Here is a 27,568-nt window from a genome sequence, read left to right as displayed (position 1 = left end):
GTACACACATACTTCTGTAAGGTACTCAAGTAAGGTGTCCATTAAGTGCCTACATAATGGCTCCATAGAGTGCCCCTTTAATATTACTATAAAGTGCAGAATGTAATACAACTTTAGCTTTCCTGAATATTAAAGGAGTCATCCGGTATTAGAAAATTCACTCCAAGATATAAAACTTATCAATATAGTGTTATCACAAATTTTACTGCATTTTTTATTTTTTTTTGCATAATTCAGCCCTGACAGTAAGTTGTGTGATTATTTCATTTTCAATGTGGTGTTGTCCCCCAGCTCCCCGGCACCTTCCTCTCTTCCAAGACAACGCATCATTATCTGATGTCTCCAAAGTCTTGGCTTTATTTTGTCTCTGAGCTGTAGCCCCACCCCTGGAGTGATTTCATCACCTTTGACCACGCCCTACAAACGACATATATACATATAATATGTACTATGTGATTTATGTGTATTTGCTTCCTAGCTCAGTTATACAGGTTGACATTCAAAGTGTTACAACACAGTCACCACTCACATTTGCATACAAGTGCGGCAGAGTTTACACAAGTTACAACACAGTGCCATCTAGTGACCAAGCTGTAGAGCAGTGCTTTCCATAGAAAGCAATGGGAGAACAGGGCCTAATTTCTGGAACGTTCCAGGCACTCGTCAGGCCATGTGCCCCAGAGCCCGTAAAAGCGCTGGGCACTGCCCCTTAGCTGATATGAGTTGAGAGCAGGAGGCAAAGAGACATAAGTTGCATTGCCCCCCCCCCCAACAAGACTATGCTGCCAGGATAGTGCTACACAAGTCTTATTGATGGACATTAATCTGAAGACTTTATTGCAGCAAGTAACTAGATGTTGCAAACCTATAGCTCCGGTCCAGTTAGTAGACAGTTGCCAGTGCACGAAGGCAGGGCATCACGATTAAGACCTATAAGATGTTCCGAGATAAGAGCTCTAAAAAAGTTGCTAGTAAAAAGGGAGGATATGAAGGCAGCATAAATCTCCTTACAGACTTCCTTTAAAAGGTTTGTTTTATTCGTGATAATATTACATATTGCATGAGCCCAGTTTGTTAACATTTTTATATCCGTGTACATATGATTTTAGCAATAAAACAATATAAAACATGTTGCCCATGAGTATTACTAGCAAATTTCCAATATTTAATATTGTCTGCATTTTTATTGCAGAGTGATCAATGCTGGAAAAAGTCATCACAATGAGGATAATGTGTGTTGTAAATTTGTGGTTGCTGAAGATAAAGACGAGAAACATGACGGCTTACTCAGCGACATGAATTTAAACACAGAAGTACAAACTATTCACAAAGTAAGTCATCCAAGAAAGGAAAACTTTAAAATTATTCACTTTTCCTTAATGACAAATTTCATTATGATGTAATATGGTTCCTACCAGCCATTCTAATATTATAGGATTTCCCTGTGGCCAAAAAAAATGTTCAGTAGGACAGTAGAAACGCAAAATAAAAAATAGATCCCACATTATGGTACTCATTTATTATATTGCCTTGGTAATATTCTAAGATCTGACAGTGTCATTTTTATCTCAAATGTAACAAATAACAATAGAGTCTCTCTCTCTACCACTATTAAAGGGGTATTCTGACATCAAAAAATATAAATGCTGCAGAAGCATATATGCATTGTTTTCCTTCAGATCTGTCATACTCCTTCCACCCTTCCCACTTTCCTCCCACAGCACTACTGCCAATTCCTCGCCCAGAGCTGTTGCAGAACATATTTTTTACAGCAGACTATTGCAGTGATGTTGCAATGTTGCAGCACCTACTATTTATTACCTGTGTCTGCTCCTCTGCCTTTTGCATGGTTCGGCACAAGGCAGCATGCTGTAAATACATCTCATTGTTTCCTAAATGTCCCAATATATATGTATATATATATATACACACACACATATACACCCTGTTCCAAATTATTATGCAAATTCTATTTGAGGGTCACAAAGATTAAATATTTAGTTTTAAAGCTTAACTCATGGATGGCATTGTGTCTCAGGGCTCTTTTGATCACTGAAAACAATCTCGTACACCTGTGATTATTAGATTTCCAGGTGAGCCCAATTTAACCTCCTGAGCGGTAATCCCGAGCGTGACTCGGGGTGAATTTTCCCTGCCAGGATCGGTAACCCCGAGTCACGCTTGGGGTAGAATTGCAGAGTTGCCGGCCTGCATGATATATCGCAAAAGCAATGCGATATAGCGATGCGGCCCCCGGGAAAACATGCGATTTTCTGCTCGGGTCGGCTCCCGTGGCGGGGGCCGGCCAGAGCAGATAAAGAAAAATACTAAAAGTCAGTGTTTCCCTACCAGGGGGCCTCCAGCTGTTGCAAAACTACAACTCTCAGCATGCCCGAACAGCCAAAGGCTGTCCGGGCATGCTGGGAGTTGTAGTTTCACAACAGCTGGAGGCACCCTGTTAGAAAAACACTGAGCTAAGTGTAAAAGGAAAAAGGAGTAAAATAAAAAAAACTTCTGCTCACCTAGTCCCGGTCCCTGCAGATGCAGTTCCCCTCCGTGCGTTCCGGTCCCTGCTCTCTTCTTTATTCATCTTGCAGGACCTTTCCCTTTTCAGCCAATCACAGGCTGCAGTGGTGTAAAGCCTGTGATTGGCTGAAGGGGAAAGGACTTGTTCTGCAGCAAATACACTAGGTTTGAAATCTGCCGGCAAACCCAGTGTATCCTGCTGCAGGACAAGGTGAGAAGGGGGGATGAATGTGACAGAGGGGGGAATGTGACAGAGGGGGGAATGTGCGGGAGGGGGGAATGTGACAGAGTGGGGAATGTGACAGAGGGGGGAATGTGACAGGGGGGGAATGTGACAGGGGGGGGAATGTGACAGGGGGGATGTGACAGGGGGGGGAATGTGACAGGGGGGGGAATGTGACAGGGGGGGGAATGTGATAGAGGGGGGAATATGACAGAGGGGGGAATGTGACAGAGGGGGGAATGTGACAGAGGGGGGAATGTGACAGAGGGAAGAATGTGACAGAGGGGGGAATGTGACAGAGGGGGGAATGTGACAGAGGGGGGAATGTGACAGAGGGGGGAATGTGACAGAGGGGGGAATGTGACAAGAGGGGGGAATGTGACAAGAGGGGGGAATGTGACAAGAGGGGGGAATGTGACAGAGGGGGGAATGTGACAAGGGGGGGAGGGGAATGTGACATGAAGGGGGGAGAATGTGACAAGGGGGGGATGTGATAAGGGGGGGGAATGTGACAAGGGAGGGGGAATGTGACGGGGGAGATGTGAAATGGGCGGGGGGGAGATGTGAAATTCAATGCAAAAAATTGTACCGCTTTTGGTACAAATTTCCAGAAAGAATCATACCGCCAGGGAGGTTAAGGAAAAACTACTTGTAACGAAACTGGATGTGGATCCTCTACCTTTGTGGCTAATGACTCGGACCGTATCGGGGAGCGAAGTCTAAGGTGTCGCTGGTCTTCACCAGAGCCCGCCGCAAGGCAGGATGGGCTTGCTGTGGCAGGCGACACCCAGGTCGCTACCCCCGACACGGCATGACCACACAGGTAACTGGGCAGGGCGAGGTACCGAAGGAGGAGGCTGTAGCGTAGTCAACGTAGCAGAAGGTCAAGGCAAGCGGCAAAGGTTCGTAGTCAAAAAATTTTGCAGGAAGGTCTGGATACACAGGTATGGCAAAACAGGCAATAGGGAATGCTTTCTCTCAGGCAATAGGCCCTTAAGATCCGGCAGGGGGGTATGGGAGGTGCAACAACTTATAATGTGCTGTCAGGTGCGTTTACTAATTATGGGCATACTGGCCCTTTAAATTTCAAAGCTCTGGCCCTAGGGGACGGGGATTCGCTTGCCGAAGCTGAGAGATAGAGAAAGCTGCAGGAGCGGGACGAGGTGAGTGATGGGCCGGAATTCGCATGCAGGCGCGTCCCGCGATTTGAATCCCGGCCCCGCCGGCGGTTGGGGGCACTGTGCTCACAGCCGGTGCTTGAGGACAGAGCGCAGTGTGTAACACTACTAAAGGTGGGTGTTCCACCTTGTTAAGCAGAGCACCATTTTCAAGCAATATGGGGAAGAAAAAGGATCTCTCTGATGCCAAAAAGAGGGAAATAGTTCAATGCCTTGGACGAGGTATGAAAACATTAGATATTTCACGAAAACCTAAGCGTGATCATTGTACTATTAAGAGATTCGTGGCTGAATCAGAGCACATTGAAGAAGATTTCTTCCAGATGCATGCTTTGGATCAAGAGAGCAGCTGCTAAAATATCTTTACATAGCAGCAAACAGATATTTGAAGCCGCTGGTGCCTCTGGAGTTCCGCGGACATCAAGGTGTAGAGCCCTCCAGAGTCTTGCAACTGTGCATAAACCTTTTATTCGCTCACCACTAACCAATGCTCACAAGCAGAAATGGCTGCATTGGGCAGAAAGATACATGAAGACTAATTTTCAAACAGTCCTGTTCACTGATCAGTACTGTGCAACCCTGGATGGTGCAGATGGATGGAGTAGTGGATGGTTGGTGGACAGCCACCCTGTTCCAATTCAGTAGTCACAATTAAAGGGGTATACCGCCCCTAGACATCTTATCCTCTATGCAAAGGATAGGAGATAAGATGTCTGATCGCGGGGGTCCTGCGACTGAGGACCCCGTGATCTCGGCTGCGGCACCCCAGACATCCGGTACACAGAGTGAACTTTGCTCCGTGGGATGACTGGCAATATGGAGCGAAGGCTCCTGATGTCACGGTCACACCCCCTCCCATAGACTTGCATTGAGGGCGTGGCCATGACGACACGAGTGGGGCGCGGCCATGATGTCACGAGCCTCCGGCGCTGCACCCAACGCGCTAAACGAACCCCGGGTGCAGCAGGGAAACCGCGGAGGTCCCACCTTTGGATAGGGGATAAGATGTTTAGGGACGGAGTACCCCTTTAAGTAACCAGTCCATTTTGATGTAGTGGTTATCATGTATATTGGGCCTCTAGAAGTACAGCATTATTGAACTGAATTTCTTCTGTGTATGATGTGTTATATATTATCAGGGGGAACTTGTAGTGAATTATTATTTTCTTTTTCCTTTTAAATATTCCAGGTCAGTGATAAAGTCAGTTTCTATTATTGGGGACTCTTTGATGGCCATGCAGGATATGGGTGTGCATTGACTGCATCAAGACTCCTTCACCTTCAAATACGCGATCAGCTAAGAGACCTTGAACATATCCTGCAGCAGACTACAGCCGCTCCTCTGTGTCTGGATCCTGAGAACACAACTAGGACTGAAAATATTTCAGACACTCATGAGATATCTAATCCAACTATGGACACAGCAATTCGCTTCCATCTAGAAAAACAAGTGTTTCCTGAGAGTCTTGTTATTGGTGCACTGGAAAATGCTTTTAAAAAAATGGTAAGTAAATAATACACAGTATAGGGCCAAAGGCATGTTTATAAACCCTTAGCCAATAAAACATGTTTAGTGGTTAGACAAAATAACTAGAACACCACAATTTTTACATAGTAAAGTTTAACTTTTCCTAACACCCAGCTATGACTGGTAATGCCCCCTTTTATTGTCAGTCACGTAGCTTATATCGTTGTTGATAAACTTAGAACTTGTGTTATTCTAAAAATGTTATGTTTTTTTTGTTTTAGGGGCTTGATATGTAAGACATTACAAAGTTCTAAGGGGGAGAGATTGCTGGTGCGTGCCTGGTAGGTTTATCTATGACCCGAGTTGCTGAGTTTATGGTTGCCTCGAGGTCAAATGTTTCCTTGATCATGTCTCAGTATAAAGAATAATCTGCAGACAAAGGTAGCTGTGGTCAAAAAAATCAAAGCATGACATGAGGGACAGAAAAGCACAGTGTCAAATTTTAGCCAAAGAACACTAAACTAATTGAAAGTAAGTTTAGGGACACTCTGTGTGAAGGGCTTGTCTTTTGATCAGAGCGCTTTCTGTCTGTAGATGTGTTGCCGGCCCTAGCATAGTAATATGTGATCAAACGGTTAACCTTGACCCAGAAACATAAATAACAGCATCCACTACCAGGCGTAAACCAGCAATCATCCTCTTCTGGAACCTTGTCAGGTTGTAACGCCGGCTATTGGCATCCGCTGGCATACTGTTTGTCCTGGCAGTCACCGGTGCTTAGCTTCATTCTTTGCACCACGTCTTCATTTTAGGCCCTGAACTTCCTCTTCTGGACTCCCTCCTGCTGTTTCTACCACTGTTGCAGTTCTTGCTCTGGCAAAAGCACTGGCTGCAACTTAATCAGGGCGCACTTCACTAAGTTTCCATCACCAATCCCTGTCAGGCACCATATAGATAAAAGTTTGCTGCAACCATCTCCTGATGTCTGAGCAATTGTGTAGTTTACTACTAGCAAAGTTGTCTGAATTCTGTCTTGCTAATCCGTGTTCCTGACCTGTGCCTTGTTCCTGAAGTTGCCCCTGAAGTTGTCTTACCTATGCTCTCACCAAGCCTGCACCACCTGGCTGCATCTGTGTTTCTTAGCTCTGCTGTGCTAAACACTCAATGCTGCTACAACACCATTTCAGCTCTGCTACTCTGTTGTACTGCTCTACTACCTACTACAGCATCAGCTTGCTCCTCCTGCCTGTTCATCAGTACTTGGCATTGGGGCATTCTGACCTACCTGGCCAACTGCCACCTAATCGGGACCAATCTTGTAATAGCAACCCTGTTTCAAAGTTCATAAAGGCTTGGTAACACATACATATATTTTTCTGCATGCAGATATTCAGCAAAGAGATGATCTCCATGTCAAAGCTATATAGTAATAAAGAGTTTCACTGAAGAGTGAGATGCACTGTTACGCCGAGCGCTCCGGGTCCCCGCTCCTCCCCGGAGCGCTCGCTACACTTCCCTCACTGCAGCGCCCCGGTCGGTTCCACGGACCCGGGGCGCTGCGTTACCACCTCCGGCCGGGATGCGATTCGCGATGCGGGTAGCGCCCGCTCGCGATGCGCACCCCGGCTCCCGTACCTTACTCGCTCCCCGTCAGTTCTGTCCCGGCGCGCGCGGCCCCGCTCCCTAGGGCGCGCGCGCGCCGGGTCTTTGCGATTTAAAGGGCCACTGCACCGCTGATTGGTGCAGTGGTTCCAATTAGTGTTTACACCTGTGCACTTCCCTATATCACCTCACTTCCCCTTCACTCCCTCGCCGGATCTTGTTGCCCTAGTGCCAGTGAAAGCGTTCCTTGTGTGTTCCTTGCCTGTGATTCCAGACCTTCTGCCGTTGCCCCTGACTACGATCCTTGCTGCCTGCCCCGACCTTCTGCTACGTCCGACCTTGCTTCTGTCTACTCCCTTGTACCGCGCCTATCTTCAGCAGCCAGAGAGGTTGAGCCGTTGCTAGGGGATACGACCTGGTCACTACCGCCGCAGCAAGACCATCCCGCTTTGCGGCGGGCTCTGGTGAAAACCAGTAGTGACTTAGAACCGATCCTCTAGCACGGTCCACGCCAATCCCTCTCTGGCACAGAGGATCCACTACCTGCCAGCCGGCATCGTGACAGTAGATCCGGCCATGGATCCCGCTGAAGTTCCTCTGCCAGTTGTCGCTGACCTCACCACGGTGGTCGCCCAGCAGTCACAACAGATTGCGCAACAAGGCCAACAGCTGTCTCAACTGACTGTTATGCTACAACAGTTACTACCACAGCTCCAGCAATCATCTCCTCCGCCAGCTCCTGTACCTCCTCCGCAGCGAGTGGCCGCTTCTGGAATACGACTATCCTTGCCGGATAAATTTGATGGGGACTCTAAGTTTTGCCGTGGCTTTCTTTCCCAATGTTCATTACACTTGGAGATGATGTCGGACCAGTTCCCCACTGAAAGGTCTAAGGTGGCTTTCGTAGTCAGCCTGCTGTCTGGAAAAGCCCTGGCTTGGGCCACACCGCTCTGGGACCGCAATGACCCCGTCACTGCCTCTGTACACTCCTTCTTCTCGGAAATTCGAAGTGTCTTTGAGGAACCTGCCCGAGCCTCTTCTGCTGAGACTGCCCTGTTGAACCTGGTCCAGGGTAATTCTTCCGTTGGCGAGTATGCCGTACAGTTCCGTACCCTTGCTTCAGAATTATCCTGGAATAATGAGGCACTCTGCGCGACCTTTAAAAAAGGCCTATCCAGCAACATTAAAGATGTTCTGGCCGCACGAGAAATCCCTGCTAACCTACATGAACTCATCCATCTTGCCACTCGCATTGACATGCGTTTTTCCGAACGGCGTCAGGAGCTCCGCCAGGATATGGACTCTGTTCGCACGAGGCGTTTCTTCTCCCCGGCTCCTCTCTCCTCTGGTCCCCTGCAATCTGTTCCTGTGCCTCCCGCCGTGGAGGCTATGCAGGTCGACCGGTCTCGCCTGACACCCCAAGAGAGGACACGACGCCGCATGGAGAATCTCTGCCTGTACTGTGCTAGTACCGAACACTTCCTGAAGGATTGTCCTATCCGTCCTCCCCGCCTGGAAAGACGTCCGCTGACTCCGCACAAAGGTGAGACAGTCCTTGATGTCTACTCTGCTTCTCCACGTCTTACTGTGCCTGTGCGGATGTCTGCCTCTGCCTTCTCCTTCTCTGCTGTGGCCTTCTTGGACTCTGGATCTGCAGGAAATTTCATCTTAGCCTCTCTCGTCAACAGGTTCAACATCCCGGTGACCAGTCTCGCCAGACCCCTCTACATCAATTGTGTAAACAATGAAAGATTGGACTGTACTATACGTTTCCGCACGGAGCCCCTTCTAATGTGCATCGGATCTCATCACGAGAGGATTGAACTGTTGGTCCTCCCCAATTGCACTTCTGAAATCCTTCTTGGACTTCCCTGGCTTCAACTCCATTCCCCAATCCTGGATTGGTCCACTGGGGAGATCAAGAGTTGGGGGCCCTCTTGTTCCAAGGACTGCTTAAAACCGGTTCCCAGTAAACCTTGCCGTGTCCCTGTGCTTCCTCATGTAACCGGTCTCCCTAAGGCCTATATGGACTTTGCGGACGTTTTTTGCAAAAAACAAGCTGAGACTCTACCTCCTCACAGGCCTTATGATTGTCCCATTGACCTCCTCCCGGGCACTACTCCACCCCGGGGCAGAATCTATCCTCTGTCCGTCCCAGAGACTCTTGCCATGTCTGAATACGTCCAAGAAAATTTAAAAAAGGGCTTTATCCGTAAATCCTCCTCTCCTGCCGGAGCCGGATTTTTCTTTGTGTCCAAAAAAGATGGCTCTCTACGTCCTTGCATTGACTACCGCGGTCTTAATAAAATCACGGTTAAGAACCGCTACCCCCTACCCCTCATCTCTGAACTCTTTGATCGTCTCCAAGGTGCCCATATTTTTACCAAACTGGACTTAAGAGGTGCTTATAATCTCATCCGCATCAGAGAGGGGGATGAATGGAAAACGGCATTTAACACCAGAGATGGACACTTTGAGTATCTGGTCATGCCCTTTGGTCTATGCAACGCCCCTGCCGTCTTCCAAGACTTTGTTAATGAAATTTTTCGTGATCTACTATACTCCTGTGTTGTTGTATATCTGGACGATATCCTGATTTTTTCTGCCAATCTTGAAGAACACCGCCAGCATGTCCGTATGGTTCTTCAGAGACTTCGTGATAATCAACTCTATGCCAAAATAGAGAAATGTCTGTTTGAATGCCAATCTCTTCCTTTTCTAGGATACTTGGTCTCTGGCCAGGGACTACAAATGGACCCAGATAAACTCTCTGCCGTCTTAGATTGGCCACGCCCCTCCGGACTCCGTGCCATCCAACGTTTTTTGGGGTTCGCCAATTATTACAGGCAATTTATTCCACATTTTTCTACCATTGTGGCTCCTATTGTGGCTTTAACAAAAAAAAATGCCGATCCCAAGTCTTGGCCTCCTCAAGCGGAAGACGCCTTTAAACGACTCAAGTCTGCCTTTTCTTCGGCTCCCGTGCTCTCCAGACCTGACCCATCTAAACCCTTCCTATTGGAGGTTGATGCCTCCTCAGTGGGAGCTGGAGCTGTCCTTCTACAAAAAAACTCTTCCGGGCATGCTGTTACTTGTGGTTTTTTTTCCAGGACCTTCTCTCCGGCGGAGAGGAACTACTCCATCGGGGATCGAGAGCTTCTAGCCATTAAATTAGCACTTGAGGAATGGAGGCATCTGCTGGAGGGATCAAGATTTCCAGTTATTATTTACACCGATCACAAGAACCTCTCCTACCTCCAGTCTGCCCAACGGCTGAATCCTCGTCAGGCCAGGTGGTCTCTGTTCTTTGCCCGATTTAATTTTGAAATTCACTTTCGGCCTGCTGATAAAAACATTAGGGCCGATGCTCTCTCTCGTTCCTCAGATGCCTCTGAAATTGAACTCTCTCCTCAACACATCATTCCTCCTGACTGCCTGATTTCCACTTCTCCAGCCTCCATCAGGCAAACTCCTCCAGGAAAGACCTTTGTTTCTCCACGCCAACGCCTTGGGATCCTCAAATGGGGTCACTCCTCCCATCTCGCAGGTCATGCGGGCATCAAGAAATCTGTGCAACTCATCTCTCGCTTCTATTGGTGGCCGACTCTAGAGACTGATGTGGTGGACTTTGTGCGAGCCTGCACTATCTGTGCCCGGGATAAGACTCCTCGCCAGAAGCCCGCTGGTTTTCTTCATCCTCTACCTGTCCCCGAACAACCTTGGTCTCTGATTGGTATGGATTTTATTACTGACTTACCCCCATCCCATGGCAACACTGTTATTTGGGTGGTCGTTGATCGATTCTCCAAAATGGCACATTTCATCCCTCTTCCTGGTCTTCCTTCTGCGCCTCAGTTGGCTAAACAATTTTTTGTACACATTTTTCGTCTTCACGGGTTGCCTACACAGATCGTCTCGGATAGAGGCGTCCAATTTGTGTCTAAATTCTGGAGGGCTCTCTGTAAACAACTCAAGATTAAATTAAATTTTTCTTCTGCATACCATCCTCAATCCAATGGACAAGTAGAGAGAATTAACCAGATCTTGGGTGACTATTTACGACATTTTGTTTCCTCCCGCCAGGATGACTGGGCAGATCTTCTACCTTGGGCCGAATTCTCGTATAATTTCAGAATCTCTGAATCTTCCTCCAAATCTCCGTTTTTTGTGGTGTACGGCCGTCACCCTCTTCCCCCCCTCCCTACCCCCTTGCCCTCTGGTCTGCCCGCTGTGGATGAAATTTCTCGTGATCTTTCCACCATATGGAAAGAGACCCAAAATTCTCTCTTACAGGCTTCTTCTCGCATGAAGAGATTCGCAGATAAGAAAAGAAGAGCTCCTCCCATTTTTTCCCCTGGAGACAAGGTATGGCTCTCCGCTAAATATGTCCGTTTCCGTGTCCCGAGCTATAAGTTGGGACCACGCTATCTTGGTCCTTTTAAAGTTTTGTGTCAAATTAATCCTGTCTCTTACAAACTTCTTCTTCCTCCTTCTCTTCGTATCCCTAATGCCTTTCACGTCTCTCTTCTTAAACCTCTCGTCCTCAACCGTTTTTCTCCTAAATCTGTTCCTCCCACTCCTGTTTCCGGCTCCTCGGACATCTTCTCTGTCAAAGAGATTTTGGCCTCTAAAAAGGTCAGGGGAAGAACTTTTTTTTTAGTGGATTGGGAGGGTTGTGGTCCAGAAGAGAGGTCCTGGGAACCTGAGGACAATATCCTGGACAAAAGTCTGATCCTCAGGTTCTCAGGCTCCAAGAAGAGGGGGAGACCCAAGGGGGGGGGTACTGTTACGCCGAGCGCTCCGGGTCCCCGCTCCTCCCCGGAGCGCTCGCTACACTTCCCTCACTGCAGCGCCCCGGTCGGTTCCACGGACCCGGGGCGCTGCGTTACCACCTCCGGCCGGGATGCGATTCGCGATGCGGGTAGCGCCCGCTCGCGATGCGCACCCCGGCTCCCGTACCTTACTCGCTCCCCGTCAGTTCTGTCCCGGCGCGCGCGGCCCCGCTCCCTAGGGCGCGCGCGCGCCGGGTCTTTGCGATTTAAAGGGCCACTGCACCGCTGATTGGTGCAGTGGTTCCAATTAGTGTTTACACCTGTGCACTTCCCTATATCACCTCACTTCCCCTTCACTCCCTCGCCGGATCTTGTTGCCCTAGTGCCAGTGAAAGCGTTCCTTGTGTGTTCCTTGCCTGTGATTCCAGACCTTCTGCCGTTGCCCCTGACTACGATCCTTGCTGCCTGCCCCGACCTTCTGCTACGTCCGACCTTGCTTCTGTCTACTCCCTTGTACCGCGCCTATCTTCAGCAGCCAGAGAGGTTGAGCCGTTGCTAGGGGATACGACCTGGTCACTACCGCCGCAGCAAGACCATCCCGCTTTGCGGCGGGCTCTGGTGAAAACCAGTAGTGACTTAGAACCGATCCTCTAGCACGGTCCACGCCAATCCCTCTCTGGCACAGAGGATCCACTACCTGCCAGCCGGCATCGTGACATGCACAATGTAAAAGTTTAAGGGAGCAAGTTATTACTTTATATACCTTAAGGGCAGGGTAACATGGGGTGTATCCACAGTGTATTTCACGCTGCGGATGCACCAAGGGCAGTCACAGAGGGACTGCAGAGCGAGCTCCCGACTGCTGCCAGGTAGTTCTTTGTGTCCGCTTGTAGCAATGGACTTCTACCGCAGGAAATCTGCCACTATGAGCGGACACTCCGAGCTACCCGGGCCACAGCTCGCTCTGAAATACTGTGTGACCCTGTCCTTAGGCTACTTCCACGCAGAGTATTTTGGGCTGTTTTAGAACTCAACAAATAGGCACAGCATATGTAAAGGTCCCGCGTCCAACCACGCTTAGGCGTATGTATTACCCAGCATTAGAAATCAAAAATACATTTACTCAACCGAAGTACACTCCTTCTATGCAATCAGCGTTCAAGGAACTCGCTCAATACTCCAAACAGTATGCAACTTCTTTTTGGGAGGTCCAAAGCTTTGAAAATTATATAAGACAATGTATCATACCCCGGGGATTGAGGGTCCCTATACTACCCTCAACTAGACTAAGAACATACAGTTCTTGTGAAGTGGGAGGCAGAAACCACAAATTTTTCCACCAAATTTATGGAAATCCTCCTAGAGGAGGAAAAGAAAAACTAAGATATGGTACTTACCACATTACAGGAAAAAAAAGATGTTGTGTTATGTTTTAAAAGTGACCCTGAGTTCCCCAACAAGGAAACTCAACTACAAAGTCAAATTGAGAAATTCCAATACCAACTGAAGCTTCGTAAACACACTCAGTTTGCTAGGGACCTTGCGAATTTTAAGGAGAACCGTGTTTACACTGTATTAGAAAAAAATTCAGTCCCTAGAGAGACTGAAACAAAAGTGTCCTCGTCAGACACTAAACTATTGTAAGGTAGGTCAATTGGCAACAAGAGGGGCGGTAACAGAGGTACGGATAGAAACTGTAGATAAAGAGGGAGAGGAAAATACCTAGGTGCAAGTAACAATCAAGCATCATCATGTGATATGCCCTCTTCATCATATCCCTCTCCTTTTTTAGATGGGAGTCAGAGAGACCCATATCAGCTACGGTTTCCACCACGTATGCCAAACAATCAACAGAAACGATAGACAAGACTGAGGAAACACACATTATTAATATATCCAGTGTTACACTATCAGATGCACAGAGATCTGTTCTCCTAAAAGGCTTATCTTTCATCCCTACTGTCAACAATGATCAGTTTAAATGGACAAAAGACATAAACTTATTTGCTTGCAAGCTTAGGTGGCACAAGTTCTTTAAGCTACGAAATAGATGAGAACGTCAGGAACTGGGCCTTTCTGCAGAAGAACTTGCTGCCACTAGGGATCTAGTAACACAATTGGATGAAAACAAGAATCCCAAAGGCCAGGGTCCATTTACTGATTTAAGACCAACCAGTAAAAGCGTTCCACCTGTAGGAGATTCATCATGCATAGATGTGTTTACAGAGCTAGTGCTTAGGGATTTCAAACTGTTCCCCACCTCCCACACGGGTGATACAGATAACCTTACATTGCATGAGAGACAGGCACTCAGACAATTACAAAATAGCAAACAACTTATTATTAAATCCTCAGATAAGGGGGGGAAATATTGTCTTCATGGACAGGTTGAAATATACACGGATGGGAAAAAAAACTGTTAGATGACCACGAGACATATGAAATACTTCCGGGGGACCCTACCCTTATATACCCTAGAACTAACATCTATTTTTAATAATGCTCTGGAAAGAAAATCGATTGACTGCAAAGAGTTTGAGTTCTTGAAGCCTGTCTCACCAACAATTCCCACATTCTGTGCTATGCCAAAGATACATAAAGGCCTGGTGCCTTTGAAAGGTCGGCCTATCGTCTTCGGCATAGGTGGCATAGCACAGAATGTGGGCATTTATATAGGCAAAATTTTAAGACAATTTGTGTTCACAATCCCGTCCTATTTGCGAGACACAATGGACCTACTCTAACTAATTGAGGGGATCTCCATGAGTGAAGGTACCATTCTCGCAAGTATTGATGTGGAGGCTCTATACTCATCAATACGCCATTTAGTTGGCCCTCAGGCAGTAGTGTACTATCTCAAGATGAGGGGTAATTGTTTTCAGGAACACAATACATTTGTACTACAACTACTTAATTTTGTCTTAACTAAAAATTACTTTTAATTCAATGGTCACATTTTCCACCAGCTCAGGGGGACCGCCATGGGGTCCCCATGTGCCCCCAGCTACTTTGCGTACGCACCTATAATAGGTGCGTAGGCAACGCACCTATTTTGTGATGAAAGAGAACAGACAGAACAGACTCCTGAGGTGGGAGAGTTGCCACCTGGGCCCCCTGAAAAGGGGATCCCTAAGGGGCAATATCTCCGCCTCAGGAGGAACTGTTTGTTGCCACAAGATTTCAGGAGGGAGGCAGGGGTCATTAGGCAGAGATTTAGAAGTATGGGTTACCCAGATTTTTTACTATCACAGGCATACCATATACTGTAGCATCCACCACACCAAAAAATGATCTACTCCTTCCAAAAACAACAGCAGCCAGTCCCCAAGCACATATCATAAGAACTTATGATAGAATGTTCATACAGGTACGGGAAATTATTTCCCAACATTGGGATATTTTTAAGAATGGACCCGTACCTTCGGGAGATAATTAGCCTCAGCCCCAAATTACATTCAGACGGTGCAGGAGCATTGGGGACCTGTTGGTCCGGAGCCATCTCCAACCAGATAATAGCACAGCACAAAACTGGATACTGTTGGATGCTTTAAATGTGGTCATTGTCGTATCAGTACATTACAAAAAGCGACATAGTACCATTATAACAATGCCCAATTTCCATTAGACAGTTCATCAACTGTTCATCCAAATCGGTCATATATGTTGCTTTTTGTTCTTGTCCCCTCATGTATGTTGGGAAAACAATTAGAGAATTGAAGAGAAGAGTCCTAGAGCACATAGGAGACATGAGAAACCAGAGAGACACCCCAATAGCGACACATATTAATCAACAGCATAGTGGCAATTTGTCATCCATTCAGTTTGAGGGGATTGACAGGGTCACACTTTCACAGAGGGGTGGGAATTTGGACAAATTCTTACTACAAAGAGAATGTCGCTGGATCTACCTTTTAGATACAGTCTCCCCACGGGGACTAAACAAGCAGCTTAATTTTGGGTGCTTTTTATGAATGGGTGCTGCGGGATGTCTTGGTGGCCTCTTAGGTAGGTAGGGATGGCTGTGGCTGGCCCTAAAGGAGTCAGTGGTCACCATTTTTTAGTTCAGGGCTGATAGCTCTGAAATAGGAGGTTCCTGTGCAGGACCGCCCATTTTAGGGCACCCCCTCCTAGGCTTTAGGGATCTATACCTAGGATAATATAGGGATAGCACAGAGTGCCATAGGGCCTCGCTATCTACCCTGTCCCTGTCATGTCACCCAGTAGGGTTACCCTGCAATAGACGATCCCACTGTGCCCACTCATATATTTGTTGGTGTATCTGTTTCTATACCATCATAATCTTTTTAATCCTTATTATCTATCATTTCATCTATTAAGATATATCTCCGATGTGCCTGGACTAATTTCTATTCTGATAAGAGGATCCCTCATTCCCACATGCAAGATGGGACTGTAAACCGCTTAGAAATAAGCCCTGCTGTCCTGTCCCCCCTCCCCTCCCACCATCCCACACCCTGAGTTTATATGGGTTTGGAGAATCCCTGTTCCTGAGCGGATTCTCCCCTGGATATTTTTGGATATTAATATGTGACTGTAATTTAGATATGCCCAACAATATACAATTATCTCATGTGACAGTGGTCACCATTTTTTAGTTCAGGGCTGATAGCTCTGAAATAGGTTCCTGTGTGGGACCGCCCATTTTAGCCGCCCCCCCCCCCCAGGCTTTAGTCCAGTTATTTCCATAATAAGACATCTGCATACTCACATGCATCTTATTGCCAAACTTTAACAGTCATACATGCATTTCAAACAAGACTGCTACAAACCAGAATGTTTATTGTAATCAGTGCCACAATAGTCAGTTGTTTATCGTGACATGCGCATAGCTGGTAACCCGAACTGGTGTACGCTCCCTCTGATATGCGCATCAGACCTCTCTGTGTTAAGCGAGCAGAGCTAGAAATCTCCAGCTCCCTGCACCACAGCAGGTTATGCATTGTACCCATCCTGGTCATAGGAAAACTGTGAGTAACATAGGGACTTGTGACTATACAGTCCGCTTTCCCTTTCAGGATGCACACGGAACGGGTCTCTTTGTGCCTGTTTTTATATTTCAGGTGGATTCAGTGGCGCAATTTACATTGAACTGTTCATCTAGGGACAGAGCTTCCTTTCTAGGCTATCCTAATGATGTGATTTTTTTCCCTACAGGAATCTTAGGGATAGTCTTTTCCCTTCACAACAGGCCTAATTGAAACATATAATATTGTGTATAAGTATTGAAAGTCTACATCTAATAAAATGCAGTGAAATAGCCATTGGCCAGAACTACAAATGTTTGTGGTTATTTGATAAGCCATACCTATTGCGATACTAAACCAATATTTATACCTCCCTGATGAAGTCACTTGAATGAGTGGTAGAAACGCGTCAGCGGTTAATTTGTGGTTATATTCTTGTATACTGGCACGATGGGGCTGGCAAAGCCCAGCAGATCCTACTTGTGCCACTTGTATATATACCACAATATTTGCATATCATTGTACATTTTTGTGTTATTACTTGGTGTTGGTTACACAGGCACATTTAGTTTAGATGCTTTTAAATTATCTAATAAAATGTATATTTTAGGCACGCCCAGAACACGTGAATAGTTCGATATGCTGTTTTAGAACTTAAACAAAAAGGACAAATATGGAGCAAAAGATTTCTGAAAAAAACAGTCCATATGATACAGAGATTCAGGAGTAACGGCCAATGATGTTTTAACAGGTCAAAACAACCCAAGCAGCTGACAAACAAGTGTTTGCTAGTTCGTCAGCTGATCACTGTCTCTATCACACAAGGATTGGTCTGTTCGGTAATAAGGCCCTTAGTTGGTGTAGGTATATAATGATGGGCAGTGGGGCCTTTTCTGCTAGTCTGAAGTACTGTAAGGCTGAACTGACAAGCTTAGCCTGAATCATATGGAAACACAGAGTTTATTATGTAAAATTTTAACTGAAAAGAAATAGTGGCATACTTGATCGCTTGAGATATTACTTAGAATTCCTCCTTTATGCAATGCCATATGGTCTATGTGCTGCAGTATAGCCTCCAACACTCTTCTTCTTCTGCCCTAGTGTTATAAAAATGAACTTCCGGTTTATAACAAATAGGCAAGGAAATTGGCAGGTGAGCATACCGATGTCTGGTTTGTTTAGACCTCCACCAATATCTAAAGGGAGCCGCACTATTTTTTTTTTATCACAGTAACTCCTTTTACTTCAAGGAGCTGACTCCAGCCTAATGTGGTATGATGTATTTGACTGGCATTAGGTTTATATAGATAGACATGTGTCCATTGCTGTCATCTCCACGGCACTGCATTGTTGTTTTCTGACCTGGAAACACATATTCTGTCATGTAGTTATCAACTGGCTCAGCCATGATATCATTCTGCACTAGCTGATAAGGCAACAGTGGCACATTGTTTATCTTGGTATCCGGTGCTGGGGGACAACTAGGTACCATCCTTATCTGTAACTGCCTAGCCGTCAGGATTGAGGACACGGACAGGAGGTTAAATTGTCCCTAATGGCATGTCACAACACTCTGTAATTTGCAGCCATTCTATTTTTAAGGAGTGACGGAACAGAAATAGGAACAGAGATCAGTCTCTTGAGAAATTTAAGACATACAGCTGAAATACAATTAAAATAAATAGTGAAGCCGCATACCCCTATTATATGTGTAGAGTACATATTCACATTAATAAATATATTTACATCTATTACAAGCCTTAAAAGGGTTACTCAGTATTAGAAAAATAGAGCTTATTTCTTTCGAAAACAGCACCACACCTGTACTTTAGGTTGTGTGTGATATTGCAGCTCCATTTCATTGAAGTGAATAGGGAAAAGTTGTAATACCACACACAACCTGAGGAAGAAATTAGCTTTGTTTTTTTATATTTTTGGATAACCCTTTTAAGAATAGAACTGATTGTATGAAATCTTTATTATTAACTCATAGGAAAGCCAAATGTTTATAAATTTACCTTGATATTTCACTTTATATTTACATACAATATTTTTTAGATTGTTATCCTTATCATCAGTGCTGTCCACAAGGTCTTGGTATATCTGTATACCCTAAGGCCCTATACACATGTGGATTACAGCTCTGTAAAAGACATATCTGAAGAAAAGAAAATATATGGGCCCATACTGCCTTTAATTTCAAATGGTGCTGTGTTCCATTGAATGCCATAGTACACTGGTCTTCAACTAGTAGCTTTGTTCTTAGGGTAGGACACCTCCCTAATATGGTGCCACGTAGGGCTATTGTACAGTGGCACCTTTTAAATACATATAGGCCTAGATATATCAAATCTGTGTGACTTGCCCACAACCAATCACAGCTCAGCTTTGATTTTACCAGAGCTCGTTAAGATATGAAAACTAAGCTGTGATTGGTTGCTATGCAACTCAAACTTGTTTGCTATTAGTTTTTGTCCTTAGACTGATAAATCTGGGTCTTAGTCTCCTCCACTAACTTAAAATAAAAATAAATAAAAAAAACACTAAATATTGCAACACTGACAGGCAAGATCATTGTGCAATAATATAAATAATAGTGGCTGGAGAAAGAATAAAAAAAAAAAGGCATTAAAATCACTATTAAATCAAATATTAAATGGGCACTGTCAGATACAAAAATGTTTTATATGTTGTACATCTTGGCAAAACATTGACCTTTCTAATATGCTTCATGAGAAAAAATGTTTTCTTTTTATAGAAATGGCTTCTAAAATCATGGCTTTGTCCAAGCTGAAGTAGGCATGGACAAAGTCCAGTAAGTGAGGGTGGGCTAGCTCTCCTCCCTGCGCTCTCCTGTCTGATAGTACTCCTCTGTGCTCTCTCCTGTCTGATAGCACTCCACTGTACTCTCTCCTGTCTGATAGTACTCCTCTGTACTCTCTCCTGCCTGATAGCACTCCTCTGTGGTCTCTCCTGTCTGATAGCACTCCACTGTACTCTCTCCTGTCTGATAGGACTCCTCTGTGCTCTGTCCTGTCTGATAGGACTCCTCTGTGCTCTGTCCTGTCTGATAGGACTCCTCTGTGCTCTGTCCTGTCTGATAGGACTCCTCTGTGCTCTCTAATGTCTGATAGTGCTCCTCTGTGCTCTCTTCTATCTGATAGTACTCATCTGTGGTCTCTCCTGTCTGATAGCACTCCTATGTGCTCTCTCCTGTCTGATAGGACTCCTCTGTGCTCTGTCCTGTCTGATAGGACTCCTCTGTGCTCTGTCCTGTCTGATAGGACTCCTCTGTGCTCTCTAATGTCTGATAGTGCTCCTCTGTGCTCTCTTCTATCTGATAGTACTCCTCTGTGCTCTCTCCTGTCTGATAGTACTCCTCTCTGTGCTCTCCTGTCTGATAGGACTCCTCTGTGCTCTGTCCTGTCTGATAGGACTCCTCTGTGCTCTCTCCTGTCTGATAGCACTCCTCTGTGCTCTCTTCTATCTGATAGTACTCCTCTGTGCTCTGTCCTGTCTGATAGGACTCCTCTGTGCTCTCTAATGTCTGATAGTGCTCCTCTGTGCTCTCTAATGTCTGATAGTGCTCCTCTGTGCTCTCTTCTATCTGATAGTACTCATCTGTGGTCTCTCCTGTCTGATAGCACTCCTATGTGCTCTCTCCTGTCTGATAGGACTCCTCTGCGCTCTCCTGTCTGAGAGGACTCCTCTGTGCTCTGTCCTGTCTGATAGGACTCCTCTGTGCTCTCTCCTGTCTGATAGCACTCCTCTGTGCTCTCTTCTATCTGATAGTACTCTTATGTGCTCTCTCCTGTCTGATAGGACTCCTCTGTGCTCTGTTCTGTCTGATAGGACTCCTCTGTGCTCTCTAATGTCTGATAGTGCTCCTCTGTGCTCTCTTCTATCTGATAGTACTCATCTGTGGTCTCTCCTGTCTGATAGCACTCCTCTGTGCTCTCTCCTGTCTGATAGAACTCCTCTGTGCTCTCTCCTGTCTAATAGTACTCCTCTGTGCTCTGTCCTGTCTAATAGTACTCCTCTGTACTCTCTCCTGTCTGATAGTACTCATCTGTGCTCTCTCCTATCTGATAGGACTCCTCTGTGCTCTCTCCTGTCTCATATGACTCCTCTGTGCTCTCTCCTGTCTGATAGGACTCCTCTGTGCTCTCTCCTGTCTGATAGTCTGATAGCACTCCTCTGTTCTCTCTCCTGTCTGATAGGACTCCTCTGTGCTCTTTCCTGTCTGATAGGACTCCTCTGTGCTCTCTCCTGTCTGATAGGACTCCTCTGTGCTCTCTCCTGTCTGACAGTACTCCTCTGTGCTCTATCCTGTCTGATAGGACTCCTCTGTGCTCTGTCCTGTCTGATAGGACTCATCTGTGCTCTCTCCTGTCTGATAGGACTCCTCTGTGCTCTCTCCTGTCTGATAGGACTCCTCTGTGCTCTCTCCTGTCTGACAGTACTCCTCTGTGCTCTATTCTGTCTGATAGTACTCCTCTGTGCTCTCTCCTGCCGGATAGGACTCCTCTGTGCGCTCTCCTGTCTGATTCTAATCCTCTGTACTCTCCCCTGTCCTATCAGACAAAGGAGTGCTAGCCCACCCTCAATTACTGGACTTTGTCCATGCCTATGCTTCAGCTTGGACAAAGTCATGATTTTATAAGCCATGATTTGTATAAAAAGGAAAAACATTTTCTTATGAAGTATGATAGAAAGGTTAATGTTTTGCCAAGATGTACAACATATAAAAAGTTTTTCTAATCTGACAGTACCCATTTAAGGCCGGTTTACACAAGCTTATGGAAATATATCTGTAATCTCGATCCATAATACATACATACATTCATGGCCGTAAATGTTGGCACACCTGAAATTTTTCTTGAAAATGAAGTATTTCTCACATAAAAGGATTGCAGTGACACATGTTTCGCTATACACATGTTTATTCCCTTTGTGTGTATTGGAACTAAACCAAAAAAGGGAGGAAAAAAAGAAAATTTGACATAATGTCCCACCAAATTCTAAAAATGGGCTGGACAAAATTATTGGCACTCTTTCAAAATTGTGGAAAAATAAGATTGTTTCAAGCATGTGATGCTCCTTTAAACTCACCTGGGGAAAAGTTACAGGTGTGGGCAATATAAAAATCATGCCTGAAAGCAGATAAAAAGGAGAGAAGTTCACTTATTTTTTTGAAATGTGTGTCTGTGTGTGCCACACTAAACATGGACAACAGAAAGAGGAGAAGAGAACTGCCTGAGGACTTGAGAACCAAAATTGTGGAAAAATATTAACAATCTCAAGGTTACAAGTCCATCTCCAGAGATCTAGATTTGCCTTTGTCCACAGTGCGCAACATTATAAAGAAGTTTGCTACCCATGGCACTGTAGCTAATCTCCCTGGGCGTGGATGCAGAGAAAAATTGGTAAAAGGTGTCAACCCAATATAGTCCGGATGGTGGATAAGCAGCCCCAGACAAGTTCCAGAGATATTCAAGCTGTCCTGGAGGCTCAGGGAGCATCAGTGTCAGTGTGAACTATCCATCGACATTTAAATGAAATGAAATGCTATGGCAGGAGATCCAGTAGGACCCCACCAGCTTATTGATGGTTATAGGAAGCGACTGATTTCAGTAATTTTTTCCAAAGGGTGTGCAACCAAATAGTAAGTTAAGGGTGCCAATAATTTTGTCCAGCCCATTTTTGGAGTTTGGTGTGACATTATGTCCAATTTGCTTTTTTCCTCCCTTTTTTGGTTTAGTTGCAATAAACACAAAGGGAATAAACATGTGTATAGCAAAACGTGTTACTGCAATCCTTTTCTGTGAGAAATACTTCATTTTCTGGAAAATTTTCAGGGGTGCCAACATTTATGGCCATGACTGTGTTTCAAATGAAATACCATCAGTATTTCATCAGTATTCCATCCTTATTTTGTACAGTAAATATTGATGGGCTGTTTTATATACATGAAATTAAATCAAACATTGAAAAACCGATGACAAAATAAATGAATATACTGAGCCAATATGGATCAAATACAGTTACATGCATATTTTAATCCCTCTCCATAGACTTTTTTGGGCATATTTCATCCTCAAAACAAAGGAAAATAGCACATGCTGCATTTTTAAAATATACATGAATTTTCTACAAGCTTGGAAATAGCCCATTGATTATCATTAGTTTCATGTTATAGACCTCAAAAAATTAACATAGACTTAAACTAGGCTTGTGTGAAAAAGGCTTAAAGGGGGTACTCCAGTGGAAAACAATTTATTTTAAATCAACTGGTGCCCGAAAGTTAAACAGATTTGTAAATTACGTCTATTAAAAAATCTTAATCCTTCCAGTACTTATCAGCTGCTGTTTACTACAGAGAAAGTTCTTTTCTTTATGAATTTCTTTTCTGTCTGTCCACAGTGCTCTCTGTTTACACCTGTGTCTGTGTGTGGAACTGCCCAGAGCAGGGTAGGTTTTCTATGGGGATTTGCTCCTGCTCTGGACAGTTCCTGACATGCACATAGGTGTCAGTAGAGAGCACTGTGGTCAGACAGAAAAGAAATTCAAAAAGAAAAGAACTTCCTCTGTAGTATACAGCAGCTGATAAGTACTGGAAGGTTTAATATTTTTTAATAGAAGTTATTTACAAATCTGTTTAACTTTCTGGAGCCAGTTGATTTAAAATAAATAGTTTTTATTGTTTCCTTTAAAGGGATGCTCCGCCCCAAGACATCTTATTCCCTATTCAAAGGATAGGATAAGATGTCTGATCGCAGGGTTCTGGCCACTGGGACTTCCTTGCAATCTCCTGCCCAGGACCCCGATATCCTGAACATATATGTTCAGAATGCCGGTTACGGGTGGCCGTGGTCGTGAAGTAACACCCCCTCCTCGCGCCCCCTCCATTCATGTCTATGGTTGTGGTCGCTTCACATTACATGGACTGCACTATGAGCAGAACAGACATCAACTCTCAAAACATCATTCAAGAAGCCTGCCTTATTTCATGAGACTATGTATGATATGTGGACTCCATTGCTTGTATCTAAGCTTTCTACTGCCTGGCCTGACACATACAACCATGTCTATTGCTCTCTGATTTAGACTTTTTCAAGAATGAGATTGAAGTTTTTGTTGGTGGTTCCTTCAGATATGATAGAAGAATTGTGCAACATAGAGTGCTATTCTTCCTGTCAAAAAGATGAACACCATTATAAGTTAGTAGGATTTATTGGGCTAAATTGGTGTCTGTAGGGTGAGGGTGCACATGTATGCTATGTCTATATTTATAAGACACATGCCTTTAACTTATGGCAGACTTTGAATAACAAATTGAACATATGACCTCCTTCAGTAAATTCAAAAATAGATATAGACCATCTACTAAACTTCCAAAATACAAATATAGACCCTTAAAGGGGTACTACCGTGCTGACAACTTACCCCCGTGATCTCGCACGCAGCACCCCGCTCTCATCAGGCCCTGGAGCGAACATCCGCTCTGGGTGTAATGTCGGGGCCGGTGATTGTGACATCACAGCCCCGCCCCCGTGTGACGTCACGCTCCGCCCCTCAATGCAAGTCTATGGCAGGGGGCGAGATAGCTGTCTCGCCCCCTGCCATAGACTTGCATTGAGGGGGCAGAGGGTGACTTCACATGGGGGCGGAGCCGTGATGTCACGATACTCCGGCCCCGTCATTGGCAGTCATCAGACCCGGAGCAATGTCGCACGCAGCCCCGCGATCTTGTGCTGCGTGCGAGATCACGGGGCTCCCCAGCGACGGGACCCCGCGCGATCAGGCAACTTATCCCCTATCCTTTACATAGGGGATACATTGTCAGCACGGTAGTACCCCTTTAACACAAACCCCAGACCCCCGTCTGACCCCTCCTACAGAGTAGTTACATCCAGTGAGTCACAGGATATATCTACTCTGATTAAATTCATTTTATTTTCCTGTACTTTCTATCTGGCCCAGACCACCATGAAGATTTGTTCATCCATGACTTGTCTCTGCATAATCGTTGAACAAACATCTTAGGCCTCTTGCTATTACAGCACCTTCCTCAGCTATCAGAATGCAGTGACAAAAAAATGTTTTTCCCTAAAACATGTGTTTTTGTGCAAAAATACTAAAGTATAAGAAATTCCTGTATATATTTGGTAATGCTGCATTTGTAACAACCCACAGAATTTTAGATAGAATTTTATTTTTAAAGCATGAAATCACAAAAAGAACTATGGAAAAGCAATTTTTTATTCCATTAAATAGAAATATACCACTTGTGCCACAAAAACAAGCTCAGATATACCGATGAAAAAAAAAAAAAGTTACGGGTCTTGGAAATGCAACAATCCTCAAGGCCAAAAATGTGTTGTTACGAGGATGAGTACTAGAGAGCGGGCTCTTTTGCTTCTGGGGAAGAATTAAAGGGGTACTCCGGTGGAAAATGAATGTTTTCAAATTAACTGGCTCCAGAAAGTTACACAGATTTGTAAATTATTTCTATTTAAAAATCTTAACCCTTCCAGTACATCAGCTGCTGTATGCTCCAGAAGAGGTTGTGTAGTTCTTTCTAATCTGACCAGAATGTTCTCTGCTGCCATCTCTGTCTGTGTCAGGAACTATCCAGAGTAGAAGCATAGCAAAACCAAACCTACACAAAATTATAGGACATAAGCAAATGTGAAGAAAATAAATACTTCACACATTGGCAAGATGCCACATAATACCAAACCTACAGTTCTTGCCCAAAAATAATAATACACCTGTTACGCCTAGCGCTCCGGGTCCCCGCTCCTCCCCGGAGCGCTCACGGCGTCTTTCTCCCTGCAGCTCCCCGGTCAGTCCCGCTGACCGGGAGCGCTGCTCTGTCATGGCCGTTGGGGATGCGATTCGCACAGCGGGACGCGCCCGCTCGCGAATCGCATCCCAGGTCACTTACCCGTTCCCGTCCCCTGCTGTCATGTGCTGGCGCGCGCGGCTCCGCTCTCTAGGGCGCGCGCGCGCCAGCTCCCTGAGACTTAAAGGGCCAGTGCACCAATGATTGGTGCCTGGCCCAATTAGCTTAATTGGCTCCCACCTGGTCCCTGACTATATCTAACCTCCTCCCTTGCACTTCCTTGCCGGATCTTGTTGCCCTTGTGCCTAGAGAAAGCGTTTTGTGTGTTTAAACCCTGTGTACCAGAACTTCTGCTATCTCCCCTGACTACGAACCTTGCCGCCTGCCCCCGACCTTCTGCTACGTCCGACTTTGCTTCTGCCTACTCCCTTGTACCTCGCCTATCTTCAGCAGCCAGAGAGGTGAGCCGTTGCTAGTGGATACGACCTGGTCACTACCGCCGCAGCAAGACCATCCCGCTTTGCGGCGGGCTCTGGTGAAAACCAGTAGTGTCTTAGAACCGGTCCACTAGCACGGTCCTCGCTATCCCTCTCTGGCACAGAGGATCCACCTCCTGCCAGCCGGCATCGTGACAGTAGATCCGGCCATGGATCCCGCTGAAGTTCCTCTGCCAGTTGTCGCTGACCTCCCTACGCTGGTCGCCCAGCAAGCTCGTCAGATCGCCCAGCAGTCGCAACAGATAGCGCAACAAGATCACCAGCTGTCGTACTTGACCACCATGACACAGCAACTCCAGTCACAACTACAGCAAGTACAGTCGCAGCTACAGCAGCAACAACCATCTCCTCCGCCAGCTCCAGCACCCCTTCCGCGGCGAGTGGCCGCTCCTAGCCTCCGCCTGTCCTTGCCGGACAAATTTAATGGGGACTCTAAGTTTTGCCGTGGCTTTCTTTCGCAATGTTCCTTGCACTTAGAGATGATGTCGGATCAGTTTCCTACTGAAAGGTCTAAGGTGGCTTTCGTAGTCAGCCTTCTGTCTGGAAAAGCCCTGTCATGGGCCACACCGCTCTGGGACCGCGATGACCCCGTCACTGCCTCTGTACACTCCTTCTTCTCGGAAATTCGAAGTGTCTTTGAGGAACCTGCCCGAGCCTCTTCTGCTGAGACTGCCCTGCTGAACCTGGTCCAGGGTAATTCCTCCGTTGGCGAGTACGCCATACAATTCCGTACTCTTGCTTCTGAACTATCCTGGAATAATGAGGCTCTCTGCGCGACCTTTAAAAAAGGCCTATCCAGCAACATTAAAGATGTTCTGGCCGCACGAGAGACTCCTGCTAACCTGCATGAACTCATTCATCTAGCCACTCGCATTGACATGCGTTTTTCTGAGAGGCATCAAGAGCTCCGCCAGGAAAAAGACTTAGATCTCTGGACACCTCTCCCACAGTCTCCACTGCAATCTGCGCCTAGGCCTCCCGCCGAGGAGGCCATGCAAGTGGATCGGTCTCGCCTGACCCTGGAAGAGAGGAATCGCCGTAAGGAAGAGAATCTTTGTCTGTACTGTGCCAGTACTGAACATTTTTTGGTGGATTGCCCAATCCGTCCTCCACGTCTGGGAAACGCACGCTCGCACTCAGCTCTCGTGGGTGTGGCGTCTCTTGATGCCAAGTCGGCTTCTCCACGTCTCACGGTACCTGTTCGGATTTCCACTTCAGCCAGCTCTCCCCTCTCAGCCGTGGCCTGCCTGGACTCTGGAGCTTCTGGGAATTTTATTCGGGAGTCCTTTGTGAATAAATTCCGCATTCCGGTGACCCGTCTTGTCAAGCCACTCCACATTTCCGCGGTCAACGGAGCCAGGTTGGATTGCACCGTGCGTTACCGCACGGAGCCCCTCCTAATGTGCATCGGACCTCATCACGAGGAGATTATATTTTTTGTCCTTCCTAATTGCTCTTCTGAAGTTCTC

The 27,568-nt window shown here is 46.0% G+C and overlaps 1 protein-coding gene across 1 annotated transcript in view; it reads left to right on the top strand.

The window, feature by feature from the left end:
- The window catches only part of PPM1J (protein phosphatase, Mg2+/Mn2+ dependent 1J), a 113,551-nt gene that overhangs the window by 26,892 nt on the left and 59,091 nt on the right, over window positions 1-27,568 (top strand). Inside the window, exons 2-3 of the mRNA XM_056558300.1 lie at window positions 1,193-1,331; window positions 5,117-5,431. Of these exons, the coding sequence (XP_056414275.1) occupies window positions 1,193-1,331; window positions 5,117-5,431 (454 nt within the window). The remainder of the gene's footprint in view (window positions 1-1,192; window positions 1,332-5,116; window positions 5,432-27,568) is intronic.

Source organism: Hyla sarda, chromosome 2 (assembly GCF_029499605.1).
Source record: "Hyla sarda isolate aHylSar1 chromosome 2, aHylSar1.hap1, whole genome shotgun sequence".
In the NCBI taxonomy this organism is placed as follows: Eukaryota; Metazoa; Chordata; class Amphibia; order Anura; family Hylidae; genus Hyla; species Hyla sarda.
Note: the sequence above shows the minus strand (reverse complement) of the source record. Positions and strands in the feature narration are given on the sequence as shown.